General features: G+C 35.4%; 2 protein-coding genes, 2 long non-coding RNA genes and 1 pseudogene across 13 annotated transcripts; 3 read left to right on the forward strand and 2 right to left on the reverse strand.

Moving 5' to 3' along the window:
- The window catches only part of LOC139821411 (lysine-specific demethylase 6A-like), a 29,370-nt pseudogene extending 29,157 nt beyond the window's left edge, over nt 1-213 (forward strand).
- Ints9 (integrator complex subunit 9) lies at nt 195-6,788 on the forward strand. 3 transcript variants are annotated; one of them, XM_071793281.1, is made up of 11 exons: nt 195-336; nt 1,775-1,972; nt 2,093-2,255; nt 3,093-3,334; nt 3,473-3,719; nt 3,979-4,159; nt 4,249-4,484; nt 5,143-5,354; nt 5,512-5,697; nt 6,233-6,427; nt 6,554-6,788. In XM_071793281.1, exons 1-11 carry the CDS (start codon nt 328-330, stop codon nt 6,671-6,673), a joined length of 1,989 nt encoding a protein of 662 aa, XP_071649382.1. In that variant the 5' UTR covers nt 195-327; the 3' UTR covers nt 6,674-6,788. The 3 variants fall into 3 exon arrangements, with proteins under 3 accessions (XP_071649382.1, XP_071649383.1, XP_071649384.1); XM_071793282.1 differs by having other exon boundaries at nt 5,512-5,670; XM_071793283.1 differs by lacking the exon at nt 195-336 and having other exon boundaries at nt 1,797-1,976.
- Nucleotides 6,187-10,333, reverse strand: LOC139821893 (FUN14 domain-containing protein 1). 8 transcript variants are annotated; one of them, XR_011734381.1, is made up of 5 exons: nt 10,119-10,333; nt 9,207-9,368; nt 8,909-9,104; nt 7,867-8,187; nt 6,187-7,702 (listed from the first exon to the last, which is right to left on the reverse strand). XR_011734381.1 is itself a non-coding variant. In XM_071793308.1 (5 exons), the coding sequence occupies exons 1-4, from the start codon at nt 10,316-10,318 to the stop codon at nt 8,527-8,529; spliced, it is 636 nt and encodes a 211-aa protein (XP_071649409.1). In that variant the 5' UTR covers nt 10,319-10,333; the 3' UTR covers nt 8,047-8,187; nt 8,500-8,526. The 8 variants fall into 8 exon arrangements, 7 of the variants coding, with proteins under 7 accessions (XP_071649404.1, XP_071649410.1, XP_071649405.1 ...); XM_071793308.1 differs by lacking the exon at nt 6,187-7,702 and adding an exon at nt 8,500-8,604 and having other exon boundaries at nt 8,047-8,187; XM_071793307.1 differs by lacking the exon at nt 6,187-7,702 and adding an exon at nt 8,479-8,604 and having other exon boundaries at nt 8,047-8,187.
- Nucleotides 10,334-14,131: 3,798 nt separating this feature from the next.
- LOC139821898 (uncharacterized) lies at nt 14,132-16,093 on the reverse strand. Its single transcript, XR_011734382.1, has 4 exons — nt 15,665-16,093; nt 15,033-15,506; nt 14,782-14,949; nt 14,132-14,673 (listed from the first exon to the last, which is right to left on the reverse strand). It is a non-coding gene; the product is annotated as an uncharacterized lncRNA (long non-coding RNA).
- A 1,378-nt stretch (nt 16,094-17,471) lies between these two features.
- On the forward strand, nt 17,472-17,880 carry LOC139821903 (uncharacterized). Its single transcript, XR_011734388.1, has 2 exons — nt 17,472-17,575; nt 17,668-17,880. It is a non-coding gene; the product is annotated as an uncharacterized lncRNA (long non-coding RNA).
- The last annotated feature ends 831 nt before the right edge of the window (nt 17,881-18,711 follow it).

Here is an 18,711-nt window from a genome sequence, read left to right on the forward strand (position 1 = left end):
TTCGTAATGTGGATTATAACGATTTTCATCATCGTATTCTAGTTTTACGCAGCGAAATAAGCGCGTGGACAAATTGATTTGTTGACAGTCGGCGATAGTAAAGGCGAGAGCATGGTCCACGTGGTCTCGTCTCGGGACAATTTAAAATTGAATTACGAGTAAAAAGGAGAAGAAGAGAAGGAAAAGGAAGAAAGCCACTAAAAACTGGAAAGTACGAGCTTGAGATTCAGCTTATTTGAGAAATTCAGTTTTTATCGCAAGAAAGAAGTCAATCGAGACGGGTATTCTCATGTGGAACCAGTAGAACTTGTGAACAAAGGACTCGGGATGAGGCTGGTAATTATAGACTACGATTACACGGCGGCTTATAATCCGGTTTTATAATTACCGTATACTAATCAATCACAAAATTTTTCTTCTTATCATAATGATTATTTAAGGTATTCCTTTCACAGAGGAGCGTATTTTGTAGGCGCTTAAGCAGGGCCTCAGCAAACTCTTGTATATTGCAAAACTTATATAAAATCAAGTTATAATTGATTATTATGTTTAATTATAAGAAAAAAGTGAAAATATTATGTGTATTTAGAAATTTTTCATTTTTTGGTAAATTTTACTGTCAGAACAATATGGCAACGCTGCGCTTTTCAGGGCGCCGATTGTGAAGTTGATAACAAAAGTGTCAATGTAAGTGTCAATTTCATTAATCAAAGAATATTGTGACATTTTCTTTTTATGAAAGAGAGATTTTATAATAATAATGAGTGATAAGAAACATAAAGTGAGGAGTAATGTGGGCAAAAATAAGCGACAATTTGTGAAAATAAAAGTTGATAATAAACCGTACGTGATGAACTGAAGTGTGACATGAGCGCACAGCTTGCAGCGTTGCCAAATAATTCCTTGAAAGTCGCCATTAAAAATATTCATCTATAAACCACATTTTAAGTCAACTTTTAACATAAATATTTTGTTTAAATATTCGGTGATTCTGTATTTTTATCGGCACTATCGAAAGTATAGAGTTTAGCGAATATGTAGCGCAGTTAATATTTAATATCTTAAAATATTTGATAAACAAATTATTACATTGAAATGTGGAAAATAGACTTTTTCGATAACGTCACATATAAAATATCGAATTTTCAAAGTCATAATTCTTCTTTATATGTTCGGTAATGTGGTTTAATTTTTTTTGGCGTAAAGATATGCATTTTAACTTTCTCGTACCAAAAAATCAGTTAATTCTTAAGACTTTGGTGTCATGAAAGGAATACCTTAAATATAAGCCTACTTTATATTTTAAACATTTTAATCAATCTCTTTTGATATATTATTTAAATGATCATTATGATCAAAAAAAGCAAACAAAACATTTTTGATTGGATCGTATATGGTAGTTATTAAACTGGATTATAAACCGTTATGTAAACAGTAATAATCGCTTTAATTAAAAGCCATCATAGTAGATAGATTTACAGCTGCTTTTTATTTGTAGCTTGGAAATATGTAAGTACAAGTCTTGAATGCAGAAGTTTCCTTTTTGCATTAGGAAAAATTAGAGACATTTGATAAAGAAAGAAAACTAGGATTGTTAGATGAATGATAATATTAGATTAATATTCAGCACCTAAAAATTACTATATTATTTATAAAATTAATTTACAGCTTTATATTTTTAGTACAATGAAGGGCTACTAGACAAATGATATTATTTAGTTATTAAAATTGATACATTGTTTACAAAAATTAATCGACGACCTTGTACTTTTAGTATTGCTTGTCCAGCGAACCAACAAAGCCATGCTTGGTTCTAACTTTCAAAGGAACCACGCTGATGTTGGACTGTGGCTTGAATATGCAATCCATCTTGCATTTCATGCCTTTGCCCATGGTTCCCAGCAGCAAGTTTAATTCCTTGCCGACATGGCTGCCACGCAATGACAATCAGCAAGATTGGCAAATCGAGGGTGTTAGTGAGATACATTTAATATATATATATATATATATATAGTTTCTAGTATTAATCTTTAAATTATTTCAAAAATTATTTTAAATTATTTTAATTGCAAATGTATTTTTTTATTTCAAGGAGCTGAAAGAATGTTGCGGTAGAGTCTTTGTGGATTCAGTTCCGGAGTTCACTCCCCCTTTGGAGAAAATAATTGATTTCTCAGAGATTGATGCCATTTTGATATCTAACTACACATGCATGCTTGCGTTACCGTTCATAACAGAGGGCACAGGTTTTAAAGGTAAATGTGCAAAATTATACAAGATGCAAAATTATACAAGATGCTCGATTTAATCTGTCCATGCCGATATCTCAGAAACTATCAAAGTTAGACGAAAAATCAAAAAAGATCCTTCAATAGGATTACTTTGAGATGATTTTCAGCACAATAGAACCGTACCCTTCCTACTGGATTTTGAGGGAGAAAGGAGGGTCAAATTTTTCAAATAAGTGGTATTACCTAACTTACAAAAATAATACCAATTGATAGGGCTTAAAAAGACGACTACAATGACTTATAATTTTATATGTTTATCGTGAAAATTACGACCACATTGAATTTTTAAAAATAGTCTACGAAGGGTATCGATCATCAATAGTTGGGATACTATCGCAAATGCATATTCTTGAGATCAAATCAAGTAAAAAAAGTTCTGTACCACTTTTTGTTCTTGACAAACAATTATTGAGATATCGTAAGCTAAATATCGAAAAAGTTACCAAGTTTTCCTTGAATATCTCAAAGAATATCAAGTAAATAGAAAAATATTCCAGACAAAAGTTGTTCAAATTAATTAGTAGAAAAAGATGGTACAATAAAAAATGGGGTTTCCATTTAAAAAATTTAACTTGGGTTCTATTGAGCCCAACACAGGCCCCAGACCCAAAATCTAAAAAATCGGCTAATCTATTGACCCCTTTTGAATCTTGTAATCCTATACTTTTACCTGATACATTTTTTGCTGAAATGTGTCGGTCAAGAGATATTTGAGGTTGTCATTTAAAATGAGACACCCCGTATATATAATTATAATCATGAATCAGTATATATTAATCTTAAAAATGTAATGATTTAAAGGTATAATATATGCCACCGAACCGACGTTGCAAATTGGACGGTTTTTCATGGAGGAACTTGTAGAATTCATTGAGCGGACTCCAAAAGCAACAATGGCCAGACATTGGAAGGACATGTTACATACGTTGCCATCCCCATTGGCGGAGGTTGTTAAACCAAAATCCTGGAAGCACATTTATTCCATGTCGGCCGTGAACTCGGCGCTATCAAACATTCAAATGGTTGGATATGATCAAAAGCTAGTAAGTTACCACACGCAACTAGAAATATTCAGTATGCTTTAAGCTCAGACACACACATATTCAGAGAAATTATTTTTAATAAACTAGAGATTTCTTTGTATCAATTGTTTCACAAATAACAATTAAAATTGCTTGCAGGATATATATGGCGCTCTAACAGTCACACCAATCAGTTCGGGTTTTTGCTTAGGTAGTAGCAATTGGTTGATATCTAGCGACCATGAAAAGGTTGCTTTTGTCAGCGGTTCGTCTACGCTCACTACTCATCCGAAGCCCATGGATCAAGTCACGTTAAAGCATGCCAATCTATTAATTTTGACGGGATTAACACAAACTCCAACTGCTAATCCAGACACAATGCTTGGAGAATTGTGCATGACTGTTGGTAAGTATAATCTTAATATCCGGTAAATTTTGCTTACATCTGGCAAAGAGATAATCTCTCGATACTTTGGTATCAAAATCAAAATGTGTTTCTTAAACAAACGATAAAAAACATATAATTTTATCTTTCTTGCAAGGTTCTTTTTGACAAAAAAAATCTTTGTTGCATTATGATTTATTGGATCTTTATCGCTAGTTATATTTTTAAACAAAAATACACTTAAGGTAATGTTTCATCTCACTGCGTAAAAATCTTATAGCTGTGACTCTTAGAGCTGGTGGATGCGTCTTGATACCTTGCTATCCTTCCGGCGTTGTGTATGATTTATTTGAATGTCTGAGCACTCATCTGGACAAGTCAGGCTTCACGCAAGTGCCTTTATTTTTCATCTCACCGGTGGCAGAAACATCCTTGGCTTATTCGAATATTCTTGCCGAATGGTACGGTCGATGAAGCGATTCTAAAATATTCTTGATGTACATTCTATTATTTTGTTTTTATCCCATTTACTGTCATCCTTTACTTCTAGGCTGTCGACAAGTAAGCAAAACAAAGTTTATCTTCCAGAGGAACCGTTTCCACACGCTTTCCTCGTGAAGAATGCACGATTGAAGCACTATACGTCTACGTACGCCGAAGGATTCAGCAATGACTATCGACAGCCTTGTGTCGTCTTCTGCGGCCATCCCAGTCTCCGATTTGGCGATGCCGTGCATTTCGTGCAGTTATGGGGCAATAATCCTTTGCATACCGTAATTTTTACAGGTACCTATACATAATTCCATTTAAAGAGCAATGCAATAGGGCGGCAGTGTGGTCTAGTGGTAGAGCGCCAGACTCGTAATCTGAGGAACCAGGTTCGAGTCCACTAGAGCCATGAAGCATGGAATGTTTTTCCGATAGCTGCGTTCCTCCGTGCAAGATAGGCTCTTGTGCGGAGAAAACTGGTCTCCGTCTTTCGGAAAGAGACGTTAAGCCGTTGGTCCAAAGGGTTAAAGTAAGAGGAGAAGGGTAGTATTGGTAGTAGATTGCGAACCCTGCGGGGATATGCAATAAATTACGAATTTTACAAGAGCAATGCAATAATTTTTTATGTTTGCAACTCTATATTTTATAAAAGTCAATCCAAAAAGTAAGACAAATATTAATTAGGTAATAAAAAAGCATGTGTAAAATATGTAATATCGATTATATATATATATATATATATATATATATATATATATATATATATAAACATATATATATGTATGTATGTATAAAGTTTTAAATCTTTCTCTAATATTCCTACAATTACTACAAGTTGTATTGCATTATTTTCTGAAAATCTCTTATGTATATCCGTTTATTGTATCATGTATGATTGCACACATTTTATTTATGTAACATGATTAACATTCTTTTATCGCATTTGATTTTGTAGAACCTGATTTTCCGTATTTGGAGGCCTTGGCTCCCTTTCAACCATTGTCTATGAAAGCAGTGCATTGTCCCATTGATACGTCTCTGAATTTTACTCAGGCTAATAAACTTATTCGAGACTTGAAGCCAGACCATCTAGTTATTCCAGAGGTTTATACGCAGCCTCCTGCAATGGCACAGCATAGAACAGATCTTGTCATCGAATCCATCGGGGTTGGTATCTGTTTTCTCCGTTACTTAACGTACCAAGTCAATTTTACAATTTACGTTTACAATCTCTATTTTGCATTCTCTCTTTACTATATATATAGTGTATAAATATTTAAAAAAAATGTCCTATAAAATTACTTGCATAATCTCTTTGTTCAAGGAAAAACCCTTGATTACGTTCAAACGCGGAGAGGTGATAAAATTGCCATTAAAGCGGAAGAAGGGCCGCGTGTTTATCGAGCCGGAATTAGCTAGCAGTATTATACCGAGTGAAGTGCGACCTGGCTTGAGTCTCGCATCTGTTACCGGCGAGCTTGAGGTCAAGGACAACGTATATACTATAAAAGTAATTACTAATATGTATATGTATATGTATATGTATGTATGTATGTATGTATGTATGTATGTATGTATGTATGTATGTATGTATGTATGTATGTATGTATGTATGTATGTATGTATGTATGTATGTATGTATGTATGTATGTATGTATGTATGTATGTATGTATGTATGTATGTATGTATGTATGTATGTATGTATGTATGTATGTATATATATATATATATATATATATACAGTAGATAAATGAATTTTATGGTCAAGATAAATATTGCAGCTTACTCTTTTTTATAGAATATGGGTCTGTTTCTTTTAGCTGCACTGGCTGAACTGGTGCACACTAGTGCAGTAAGTTGGAGTGAATTGTAATATACTTGTCTCACTCCAACTTATTGCACCAGTTCAGCCCAGCTCAGTCAGTGCAGCTAAAAGAAACTTGCCATATATCTTCACTGAAAAAAAGAGATTCATTGGAAAGTAAAAAAAACGCAGTATATTATTCATTTATATATTTTGTTTCTAAATATGTAAAATTTATAGAATGTTGAGGACAAACCGAGCGGAAAGAGGAAAATGTCGTTGGGTTCGCCTGCGCCCATCATGGAGGAAGTGTTGAAGGAGCGAAAACACGAGTACGGGAATCTGGATCCACAAGAATTGCTACAAAAGCTCAATCAGGAAGGCTTTCATGGGGCCAAATTACAGCACAGTCCTACCTCTACGGATATTCATTTGGTACGGTTTAATGTCTCATTGATGGCTCTTTCACACAGAAAATAATTGTTCAATAATTATATAAACACAATCGATATAATTAAGAATTCTCTGTTTAAAGTTATACATTTATGTGTCTACTTGCAGCAAGACGAGGACACTCTGATTCAAATTGGAGATAATTCTACGCACATTTTCTGCAACGGTGATCAAAAGATCCGTAAACGTCTCAGGAGTATAATAATGCAGTGTCTAAAAAGATTTTGAGGTACAATATACATTTTTGTAGTATTCTGACATTCTGTGAGACAATGTTTTATACTGCTACACTGTATATACATATAATTTATTGTATTTAAAGCGTATGTATATTTATTTGTTCCATCATTCGCTTTTATTCTATGACATTAACTTAACAATAATTTCTAAGTTGATTATAATAGAAGAGATTTTTATCATCTAATTCTGCTAAATAAAGGGCAGTATATCTTTAAGTACTTTAAAACAATCAACACGAAACAACTTTCAGCATTGTTTAGTATACGTTTAGAAATAATGTGATAATTCTTTCATACATATATTTAGCAACATTAGTTAAATTTCAATTCCTATTATTGCTAAATCATTACTGACAAATGATCAAAAGTTGTTAAATTTACAGTGAATATGGTTAAATTATTTTTATTGTAGACAATACATATCAAGATCTGTATGAATGTGATGGAAATATAAACGGCGATTAGCGAATGCAGTATATAAATAAGGAAAAAATATGAATCGCAATTCTTTACAATAATAATATAATATAAGTAGTGTACAATTATATTATTCTAATGTTTATATCCTAGAATGACTAATCTCTTGCTGCATTCTGAACGAACAAGAAATCTCTATATTGTTTCATATGCACACTATATATATATATATATATATATATATATATATATTTTTTTTTTTGGTTCGCACATGTTCTATGCAAATGGTGACAGCAAAATTACCAAGATTCTAAAAATTTTTTTTATAAGAAATATTCCGAACAGAGAACGAATTTACGGGAATATATAATATAAAGTGAATAACATATCGAAGTAATGCCTATAAAATTTCAATAAATCTCGCTAGTATAAATAAATCCATTTTCTTAATCAAATAACGAGAAAACATTAGCGACTTTCATTTGTTTGATGTATTAATTCTAGAGAGGATAGCGATGAGCAAAATTTACTCTACTTGATAATCTTGAAAAATTTATTGTAGATCTACAACCTGTTTTGTTATGTACTCTCAGTTTAGGATCTAAAAAAAGAAAGGAAAAATATTATAAGCAGTTCTGTAGTGTATGAATAGGTTTTACTCATCGTTATCATCAGTGACAAACTAAAAAATAAAGCTATTTATCTAGGATTATTAAGCGTAGTTCGCGCCACCCATTTCTTCAGCACGTTGATCTTGTTCCTTACCTCATCCATGATTGTATTGTTATACTCGTCGACGACGTTGTCGTGCGCGTCGATAACAGTCGAGCAGCTGCCCTTCGACGCGACGTGGATGTCGATCTTTCTCTTGGTTGCATTCAGAGTGCAGCAACTTATTACCTAGTTAGCGGTGGCGACACCGATCGCGACTCCCGCCACAAACGAAACCAGAAAGAAGTGGAATTCCGTTGGCTGGAAGCTATCCTCGCCACCGGTCAACGCATGATACCAACGTCGCGTACGAGTCTCTCCTTGTTTCATCAAATGTTCAGCTTTATCCAGCTTTCTATCGACATATCTCTCGACCTGGAATGCGATAACTTTCATCAGTGACTTAGCGTTACGTTGGAGCGGAATTAGTAAAATCCTTGTACACCACGATTAATTTTATTATACATTTTTATTCAGGGGACTATATACAAAAATTATAATAATTTCGATATTATAAAGTTTCTTTGACATTAAAATTAATATTGATATCAATTTTTATTGGTTAATATTGATATTAAAATTTTAATAATATTGATATATATTATATTTATTATATTTAATAGGGATACTGTAAACGCAACGGTAATATAAATGATGACAACATACTAAATGTTCACATTTACGCACAAAACTTGAAAGTTATTGCTCTTTACTTCACCAAGATAGACCGATAATGAAACCGCCAAGAAAACTTGTGGCAATGAATGAATTCTTCCTCCACAGTTTCCCTACCTGCAAACAGTAAAAACATTATATTTGTAAAAAAAAAAGAAAGAAAAACGGGAAGCAAACATGTGCAAAATATTTCCTGTAGATGGTGAGTTATTAAATGGAAATAATTTGTTATGTGTGTTAAAGTTGAAAAAAAATTATACTGATTTAAAATGATCTCTATTGCAGATAATCATCTTATTATCTTTGATATATAATATGTTGTTTTTAGGAAGTTAAAAAATAAGAAGTTTTTAACCTAATTCTTTAACCAAAGTCTCAAGAAATCACAAGATCTTTTGCAGTGACTTGATATCTGTCTCACCTTATCCATGAAATTTGGCCCTTCGCCGGTAATCCTTTCTTCCACCTTATCCGTTATTTTCTCAGCCTTTCTCATGACCTTATCCCAATTGATATTTATGTAACCCTGATGCGCAGCAATTTGCAGCATGATAATTCCACCGCCAACTGCACAGGCTGCCACTTTTCCAATCTTTATGGTGACGAATCCAGTTACCCTGAGTTACAAACCACGCAGTTAGTATGAAAGATAAACCCAAGTATTAAAGGTTTAAACATTCGAACAATGAACAATCGTGATAATTCCACAAAATATGTACCATCCCGATGTGCTACCAATGATGATCTGTTTGGTCGCTGAAGACTTGCTCACATCACCCATGATTTTCTCTAAGAAGGATTTGGCTTCCTGGGTGGCATCTATACTATAAGCTTCCTTGTTTGCGTCTTCTTTACTCTTCTTGGCTGTAGGCATCTTGGTGCTGCAAAAAAGAATTTTGTGTGATTACACTAAAGGAGTGTTATGAAAAATTGGACACGATTCATGTAACGTCATAATTTTAAAGTCAAATATGGCTTTAAAATTACTTCTATTACACAAATTCCACGCATAAAGTCTCGTATGCGTGTATGACAGAAATGGATACCGACGTAGAAGATTCGACACACCTAAGATGCGAAAAATCGAAAACTATTTAGTTATCAACATCTTTAAACCTTCGGAGTAAAATCACGAAACGATTATTCCGCCAATAATAGACGTGCCATCAACAATTATTTAGCGTACTTATAAGTAACAAAGGGATTGCACGAGAAGCTGCAAGTTCCTTTATTGTCGTCACTTGGCGCGGATCTGCGCGACGTAACGAAAACGTAAATATATCGATGACGAAATTCGGGAGAATAATTTGCGGCGATCATTGTTTTCGGAAAATCGGAGAGAGAGAGAGAGAAGGAGAACAACGTCGCGGAATATCGACGACATGTGGCCGGAAATTTCTAGTCGGCTGATACTCGACGAATCCCGGGATGAGAGAACCACGTTTCACTGGGACGAGAGTGACAAGACAAAGGAAACTCTACCGTTTGAAGAGTTTCCTCATTCCCGAGCGGAAGACACCTCTGCTCGGCATGATTATCGAGCGTGTTTTTAGGTGTACATACGATGTACGATGAATACGAACGCTCTTACAGCTTAGCCGCGCGACATTTTGACGACGTGTGAAACTCACCTATTTGGAGAGAGATTTTCGGAAGTAGCGATCGCTATCGAGCGGCCCGGCAGCTCGAACGTAAATTGACGTAAATGACGTTCGATAACTTGGAGGGAGCCAGACGGCTCCCGACTCTCCCGAGGCAGATTTGTTCGTTTATTGCACCTTCTGCACTTTGCTCCTCTCTGTTCCTCTTTTTCTCTTTCTCTCTTGCTCATACCAAAGAGAACTGCTCACACATAAATTTGTATCAATTTTTACCTCGTTTTTTAACGCTCGAATTCGTATATTTGATCCCATTTTATTTTTATTTCTATGTCGCCTGAAGTTTATTGTATTAATTACCCTGATGGAAAAATTACTACGTTTACGCGAGCGTTTACTTCTGTTACGATTATTCACTCGTTTACGCGGAGTAAATTATCGTAAGGTACTACAAAATCCCGTTTACGCGAAGGAATTATCATAAGTTACTACAGAAGTAATGCTCGCGTAAACGTAGTAAATGTCTCACATATTGTGAAAATTTTTTATAGGTATATTATTTTAGGATATTAATCAGAATTTCTATGAAAATTTCAAGTCTCAGATTTATTTTTATACGAATTTGAAACATTTTTCAGAAAAACTTAGACAAAATAATAATGAAATATTTTAGGTTTTCCCCGCCAATACATCTTTGTAGAAATCTAATAATAATATATAATAAGAAAATCCCCACAATTTATATATATATATATATATATATATATATATATATATCAGAATTATGTTAATTCATACATACAGGTACTGAAATATTCAGAAAATCCTCATGCAATTATTTTTGAAAGTATTTGAGAAAGACATATTTTTTCAGACATTTTTATTTAAGGACCAGCTGCCCCGGCGAACTTCGTACCGCCTGACAGTAATGAATGTAGTGATAAGACACGCAAATAATCCCTCTCTCTCCCCCTCTCTTTCTCTCCCCCTCCCTCTCTCCCCCTCCCTCTCTCCCTCTTCCCTCTCTCCCTCTCTTTCTCTCTTTCTCTCCCTCTCTCCCCCTCCCTCTCTCCCCTTCCCTCTCTCCCCCTCTCTCCCTCACTCTAGGTATTTTTTCTATGTATTTGGATATCCTTTTAAATTAATTTTTTTTTTACGTGAATTTTTTCGATATTTTATTAGTTATTCTGCTATTCCGGAAAATTCTACCCCTATTTCATATACTTGTGGTAAAAATTCGGCCCAGCCGTTCTTGAGTTATAAGTGGTGTAACTAACCCGATCTTGTTTTATATATATAGATGTATTGCACCTATTTTCAAAGCGCTACCAAGTGGATAAAAATTTGTAAGAATGTTCTTTTAGTCTTCTTGATGTGCTACAAAAAAAGTAGAAACGAATCCACTAAACGGTTGCTGAGATATAACGATTTTAATTTTCACTGATTTTACACGTATTTTTATGGGAAGAGACGATTTTGACGGATAAAACAGCTAAAAAAATGATGAAGGAGCGCTACCAATATTTTGAATTTTTTTGTACATCTAGTATACGAATAGATGAAACTATCTGTCAAGTTTCAATTGTCTTCACTACACCGTTTTAAAGAAATAAATTAATAATTAATGATAATTAATAATTAATTAATAATTAATAATTAATTATTAATTTTATTAATAATTTGACGTTATAAAGTTGAAATCAGGGCATTTTTACTGCCAAAAGTTTAGGCTCATAAATTACAAAAATCGCAAATAATACTGGGAAAACATTTGTAAAGTAAAATAACTTTGTAGGAGTAAAAATAAGACTCCTACTATCATTTGAGTATCTTACATCTAGATTTACTATGCGTTAGGCGTAGATATTCAAGTATTTCAAATTTCATGCACTTTTGTCTAAGATTGTACCAGTGATACATCCTTAAATCTAATAAAACATGAGAAATGTTTAGAAAATTTGTAGGAAAATATGAGAAATTTTTTCATCAAAGTAAGTTTCTCATAATAATTTTTGTATTTGTATTCTTCGACGTATGTTATATATAATGATAATATTCATTTTCAATTCCCGACAGTTAGATGTTATCTTTATATAATGTCCATTTCTACCAATGCAGATTAACTTTAATCTCGATTTAATTTACTTTTTATCTTTTCCTACTTCTAAGAATTAAAGACGAGATAAAAAGTAAGTCAAATCGAGATTAAAGTTAATCTGCATCGATAGAAATTAACATAAACGATTAACGCTAATCGAGCAGTGATCAGGGGCCATATTCTGTACACGCTTAATACCGACACCTATCGGTTCGATAAGCATCGTTGCGCAGGTTTTTCATATCGTATAAAAGCTGAAAAATTGGGCCTGATTGGGCCCCAGTTTATTTTTCCACGTGACAAAACTTACTCGCTGATGGCTTTACCGCGTTTGAAGCATTCAAATTTTCCGCTCGCCCGAAACTCAAGATGGCGGTAGGTCACATGACTCCAGGGCAGAGATGCCGGCGGGCGCTCGGCAGTGGTTCGGCGCACGGTCTTACATACAGGTCTGGAAACTCCTGTGTTTTTAAGTGGTGGGGGGTGTCACCGTTAGTGAGGCACGTAGACCCCAGTATTGGAGCAAACCTATCGGACGGACGGGGAAACTGAGCCGACCGTGACCATGTTCAAATGGTGGTGATCGTGTGTCAAAATTCGAAATCAGTGAAAATCTTTGAAACTTGTATGAGTGAAAGTTAACATAAATTGTAAATACAATGCCAAAAGCGTGCATTGTGCCGAATTGCTGGAAGAAATTTAAGGACAATACAGAAAAATGTTCCGTTTTTAAAGTGCCTTAGGACGAAGAATTGCGTAAAAATGGGAATCTGCAATTCCCGGCATTGCAGTATTGAAATCGTCGCAACATGTGTGTGAGCGTCATTTTGAGCCAACGTGCATCGTGCGAAAATTAGAGAAGCGTGGTCCAGATGAAAAATTCTCATTGATGTAAGTGTGAATTATTTAAACAGTTTTGTCGATTGCATTTTCGCATTTGCATAAGGTTATGTATTAATTATAAAGAATTATATACAATTATATAAAATTATATATCAAAGGTATTATATATATCAATGTACAAAGGTATATAATATATATATATACAATTATACATACATACATATATACATATATACATACATACATATTGTATATGTATATATATAATTAAGGCCGCAGTCCGATTCACACTCAGAGCGCTATTGGCATCATTCTATCTTTATCATTCATTAGGCATAAACAAGGATAGAATAACGCCAATAGCGCTTTGAACATGCATCGGAACGCGGCCTAATTTGATTGGCTCACCCCTAGGTTCGCCATTTTGCCTCACTATCTGAGTCACTCCCCACCCTACAAGTTTCCAGACCTGTATGTAAGACCGTGGTTCGGCGTCATTCGGCGTTCGGTCGCGCTCGGCGTGGCTCGGCATCACTCGGCATTCGTTGGCGTCCACGGTCCACGGTCGTATACACAGGTCTGGAAACGAAGGTGGTGGGGATGGTTCGCTTGAGCGTGTGAGAATTTATTTGGCTTGTGGCCACAAGGGCTGCGCTGCGTGTTATGGTCCTGGTTCGCATAGCGCAAGCGCCCTGCGCATCGGCCATTAGAGAAGAAGTGTCCCACTTTGAGAACCGATTTTAACCAACGATTAAGACGAGCTTTATTTTCGTCTTCCATTAGCGCGTACGTCTGTGGGGTCGCGCCTATTATTTTTTGTACCTCCGCATTTACATTATAATGAATTATACATTACTATACTTTGTTCAAAATGGCTAGAGACTTTTTAACATCCTGGAAAGTGTACCGTGCTGAACAAATAATTCAAGAGAAGTCTCAATGGTTGTAAATTCAGTTGCTCAATAAAATGCAACGTGATTTATGCAATATTTATTTCATATTATTTTCCATATATGCTTACTAAATAAGATAAAAGAAAAAATATTGTAATTACCTATAAAAAAATTTACGCAATCTCATACGCAAGAATTAAAAATACGCCATATATGTTTTATATATTTATTGAATAAAATTTAATATAATATATTAAATGCATTTATTTCGAAGAACAACGTGAAAGAGTTTCAAAGAACTAGTTAAAATAGAATTTTATATTTTAAAGTTTAGGATTTGAAGATTAAATAATGCGATATATCAAAGCATATAAGAATATATACGTTAGGAAAAGCATTCTAACATACACAACACAAATATATTCTTTATATATATTCTCTATCAACCAGTTTAGAAGAAAATCTCAATTTCTGTAAATGCTCTAGATAACTCTAGTGATTAATAGATATATCAATCAACCATAGTTTTTAAAGATAAACATAGCAGCGCTCTGTGCTCTTTATGCAATTATAGTTTAATAAACTTGGAAAAATAATATAATATGCATATGTATGTGAATTCATAATTAATTCTGGAAAAGAGTACGCGTAAATTCTATATAATCCAACGCAGCTGTTATCGGTCGTTCCGACTTGGGATCTACATAAGGTTTCATACGGCAACGCAATAATCGGCCATCTCCTTTGTGAGGTTCTGAAAAAGAAAAAAAAACGATTAACGAATATAAATTGCATTCTTCGTGATTGTAGGAACATTGTAACTTATATTTTCTGAATATTCAATAGTATTTGCAATACTTACAGCATATAATTCCTCCTTTGTGACGTACGGCCGATCTGCTGCAGTGATTGCTCGGAAAGCGTTCTCTATTTCCTCCGAGCTCTGCACGTCTCTCCGTTTCCTTGCTGATCATAAACGCCATGTATTCTTGCAGCGATACATAGCTGTCTCTATTAGGATCCACGATGTCTGCGAATAATAATATCGTGTTAAAAATAGATGGTTCGAAATAATGTAACCGGAAATAACACAAGAATTAAAATCAACAAAACCTAATATGTTCTCGAATTCCGGATCGGGCTGTCCTTCTTCCATCATAGGAAAGTCATAGCCCAAGCTCTCAGGCACGATTTAAATTCTTGATGATTCAGACGGCCACTCTTGTCCTTGTCAAAGTGCTTGAACATCATGGAGAATTCCTTTAGTGCGTCTTCAGATACACCGGACTGGTTTCGCGCTTGAATCTGCTGTTCTAAATTGTGTTGCATGCACATTCCTAACTGATCCCATTGTTGTGCCAATCCTACGGTACTGTGTTCTGTGTAATTGTACGAAAGAAGGCTTTTTCTCATTGCAAGATTCGTCGACCGTTGTATTCATCGAGGGCTCGTCCAAAGAGAAATAATTATGCTCTGCACTGATGCAATTGAACAATCCCTAGCAGTGGCGATATTTTCTACCTTTCTCTGACAGTCAAATTTTGAAGGAACAGCCAACGGATGGAGTCGAGTGCGCATGTAAGGAGCCTTCAATAAACATGCAATGAAGTAACAAAATCATTTGAAAGTTAACCCAGCAAGAACGAATCAAAATATTTACTTATGTAATAGTCACGCAAGTCAATTTGTATATATAATTATAATATAATTAAACATAGAAAAAATGTAATTATCATTAAACTTACTTCGGCGATAATCCGATCATTATCGTATTTCACCCATTTCTTGAGGATGTGATGTTCTTCGAAATGCTTCTCGCAAACGAATTGCGACGGCTTCAGATCAACAATGCCCGGAATCGCAGCAATCCATTTTTTACATTGTTCAATATTTGACGGCACTTTAAACAACGAACATTTCTTTGCTGAATAATTTCGCGATTTGCACATTGGCACCGCGCACGATTTAGTCATTATATCGCACAGTATCACACAATCGCACGTGGTATTAATGATATTAAACACGCACGATCCGCCGAACAACAGAACCGACGAGGAGTGGAGCTTTCCGCGCTTCATCGACGATCAACGATGGCCCTGGCTTTACCAGGCTTTACTAGCAGGAGCGAGGAGCGAGCAGGTTAGGTTAGGTTATTCACGCGCTTCATTTTAACCAGGTACCATAACCAAAAGCGACGCGTAGTGGCGGTCAGAGACATAAAATTTACAACTCTAAGCGACTACCCCCCACCACTGAAATTTGACTTGGTTTCCAGACCTGTGTATACGACCGTGTTGGCGTCTCATGTCTAAAGCACGGTGTCCACGATGCAAGAACTGTGTCCAAGTTTCGATTTAAACCAATAAACTTGCAACTCTTACAGAAAAGTAGCAGTTTCATTGGCTTAAACCGAGCCTTAACACCGGGCCTTAGGGCCAATTTCACCAACCACAGTTAGCTTAAGGGGATCCTGCAGCCGTATGATTTACCGACATTATCGTTTTTCGATGGATCTTTTAATTGGCTTTACAGAATTGCAAGTTTTTGGTCTAGAATTAAAGTACGCACAAAAATCTAGGGCAGAAAACGCGATTTTATATCAAAAACGCCAAAAATTAAAAATGTTACTTATTTGGGCACATACGCAGCTGTCACCTGACGACAATATTTGCTTAAAACAAAAATTCTGCAGTTTATACATACATAATTTTTATCATCTGCCCTTGGGAAAACATGTAGGAATAATATCGTGCAAGTAGAAGTAAGATTCAATGCGTACAAAAAAAGATCCATCGAAAAATTATTTTAGTAATGCAAATACGGATGCAAATGACAAGAAGAGCAGCAACAGTAGTTGCCGGATCTTGCGAGAGATGGCGAGCAATCGAAAAAAGGACAGATGTCATTTCGTTAGACAAAGACAGATATAGGAAAAACAAAATTAGAAAGGTTGACATTATCGACATCGAGGAAGTTCGCCAGTCACTGCAGGATCCCCTTAAGGAGATAATGTCAACCTTTCTAATTTTGTTTTCCCTATATCTGTCTTTGTCTAACGAAATGACATCTGTCCTTTTTTCGATTGCTCGCCATCTCTCGCAAGATCCGGCAACTACTGTTGCTGCTCTTCTTGTCATTTGCATCTGTATTTGCATTACTAAAATAATTTTTCGATGGATCTTTTTTTGCACGCATTGAATCTTACTTCTACTTGCACGATATTATTCCTACATGTTTTCCCAAGGGCAGATGATAAAAATTATGTATGTATAAACTGCAGAATTTTTGTTTTAAGCAAATATTGTCGTCAGGTGACAGCTGCGTATGTGCCCAAATAAGTAACATTTTTAATTTTTTGGCGTTTTTGATATAAAATCGCGTTTTCTGCCCTAGATTTTTGTGCGTACTTTAATTCTAGACCAAAAATTTGCAATTCTGTAAAGCCAATTAAATGATCCATCGAAAAACGATAATGTCGGTAAATCATACGGCTGCAGGATCCCCTTAACCGATGGTAAAAGCAGAGAGAAACCTGAGAGCGGCCACCGGACCTCTATGAAGTTGGCCGGACAACTTCAACGTATCGAACTTTCATTAATTGGAATCGATTGGTGGTCGTTTGGTGGTCTTTGGTAGTCTAGTCCGATCGTTTGGTGGTTAGTCGTTTTCCTGTAAAATAAAAATAAAATTTCCGGTGTGAAGTTAGCCGGACAATTTTTATTTTTCAACCAATTTAACTTTTTTATAGCTCATTCGACGCGGAATCGTTTGGTGGTCACGAATATCACCGGTAAAACGTTTGGTGGTCAACCGTTTTCCCAGAAAATAGAAAAAACCGTATGCGCATAATGCCGTATTCGGAACAATTGTATTTATCACCCAAATTGACTTTGATAGGGCTCAATCGACGCAGAATCGTTTGGTGGTCACGAATATCGTCATTAAAACGTTTGGTGGTCAATGGTTTTCCTAAGAAATAGAAAAAACCGTACTCTCACGCCATTGGTCGCATGACTCCGTGACGTTAGCTCGGTAATTTGATGGATAAACATTATTTATCAATCAAATTGACTTTCATACGGCTCAATCGACGCGGAATCGTTTGGTGGTCGCGAATATAATCAGTAAAACGTTTGGTGGTCAACCGTTTTCCCAGAAAAAAGGAAAAACCGTATGCTCACGCCATTGGTCGTATGACTCACGATTCCGCGTCGATTGAGCCGTATGAAAGTCAATTTGATTGATAAATAAATGTTTATCCATCAAATTACCGAGCCAACGTCACGAAATCATACGACCAATGGCGTGAGAGTACGGTTTTATCTATTTCTTAGGAAAACGATTAACCACCAAACGTTTTAATGACAATATTCGTAACCACCAAACGATTCCGCGTCGATTGAGCCCTATCAAAGTCAATTTGGGTGACAAATACAATTTTTCTGACTAATAGCACAGAGTCATACGACCAATGGCGTGAGCATACGGTTTTTCCTTTTTTCTGGGAAAACGGTTGACCACCAAACGTTTTACTGATTATATTCGTGACCACCAAACGATTCCGCGTCGATTGAGCCGTATGAAAGTCAATTTGATTGATAAATAATGTTTATTCATCAAATTACCGAGCTAACGTCACGGAGTCATACGACCAATGGCGTGAGAGTACGGTTTTTTTTCTATTTCTTAGGAAAACGGTTGACCACCAAACGTTTTAATGACAATATTCGTGACCACCAAACGATTCCGCGTCGATTGAGCCCTATCAAAGTCAATTTGGGTGACAAATACA

The sequence above is a fragment of the Temnothorax longispinosus genome, chromosome 11 (assembly GCF_030848805.1).
Source record: "Temnothorax longispinosus isolate EJ_2023e chromosome 11, Tlon_JGU_v1, whole genome shotgun sequence".
Taxonomy (NCBI): Eukaryota; Metazoa; Arthropoda; class Insecta; order Hymenoptera; family Formicidae; genus Temnothorax; species Temnothorax longispinosus.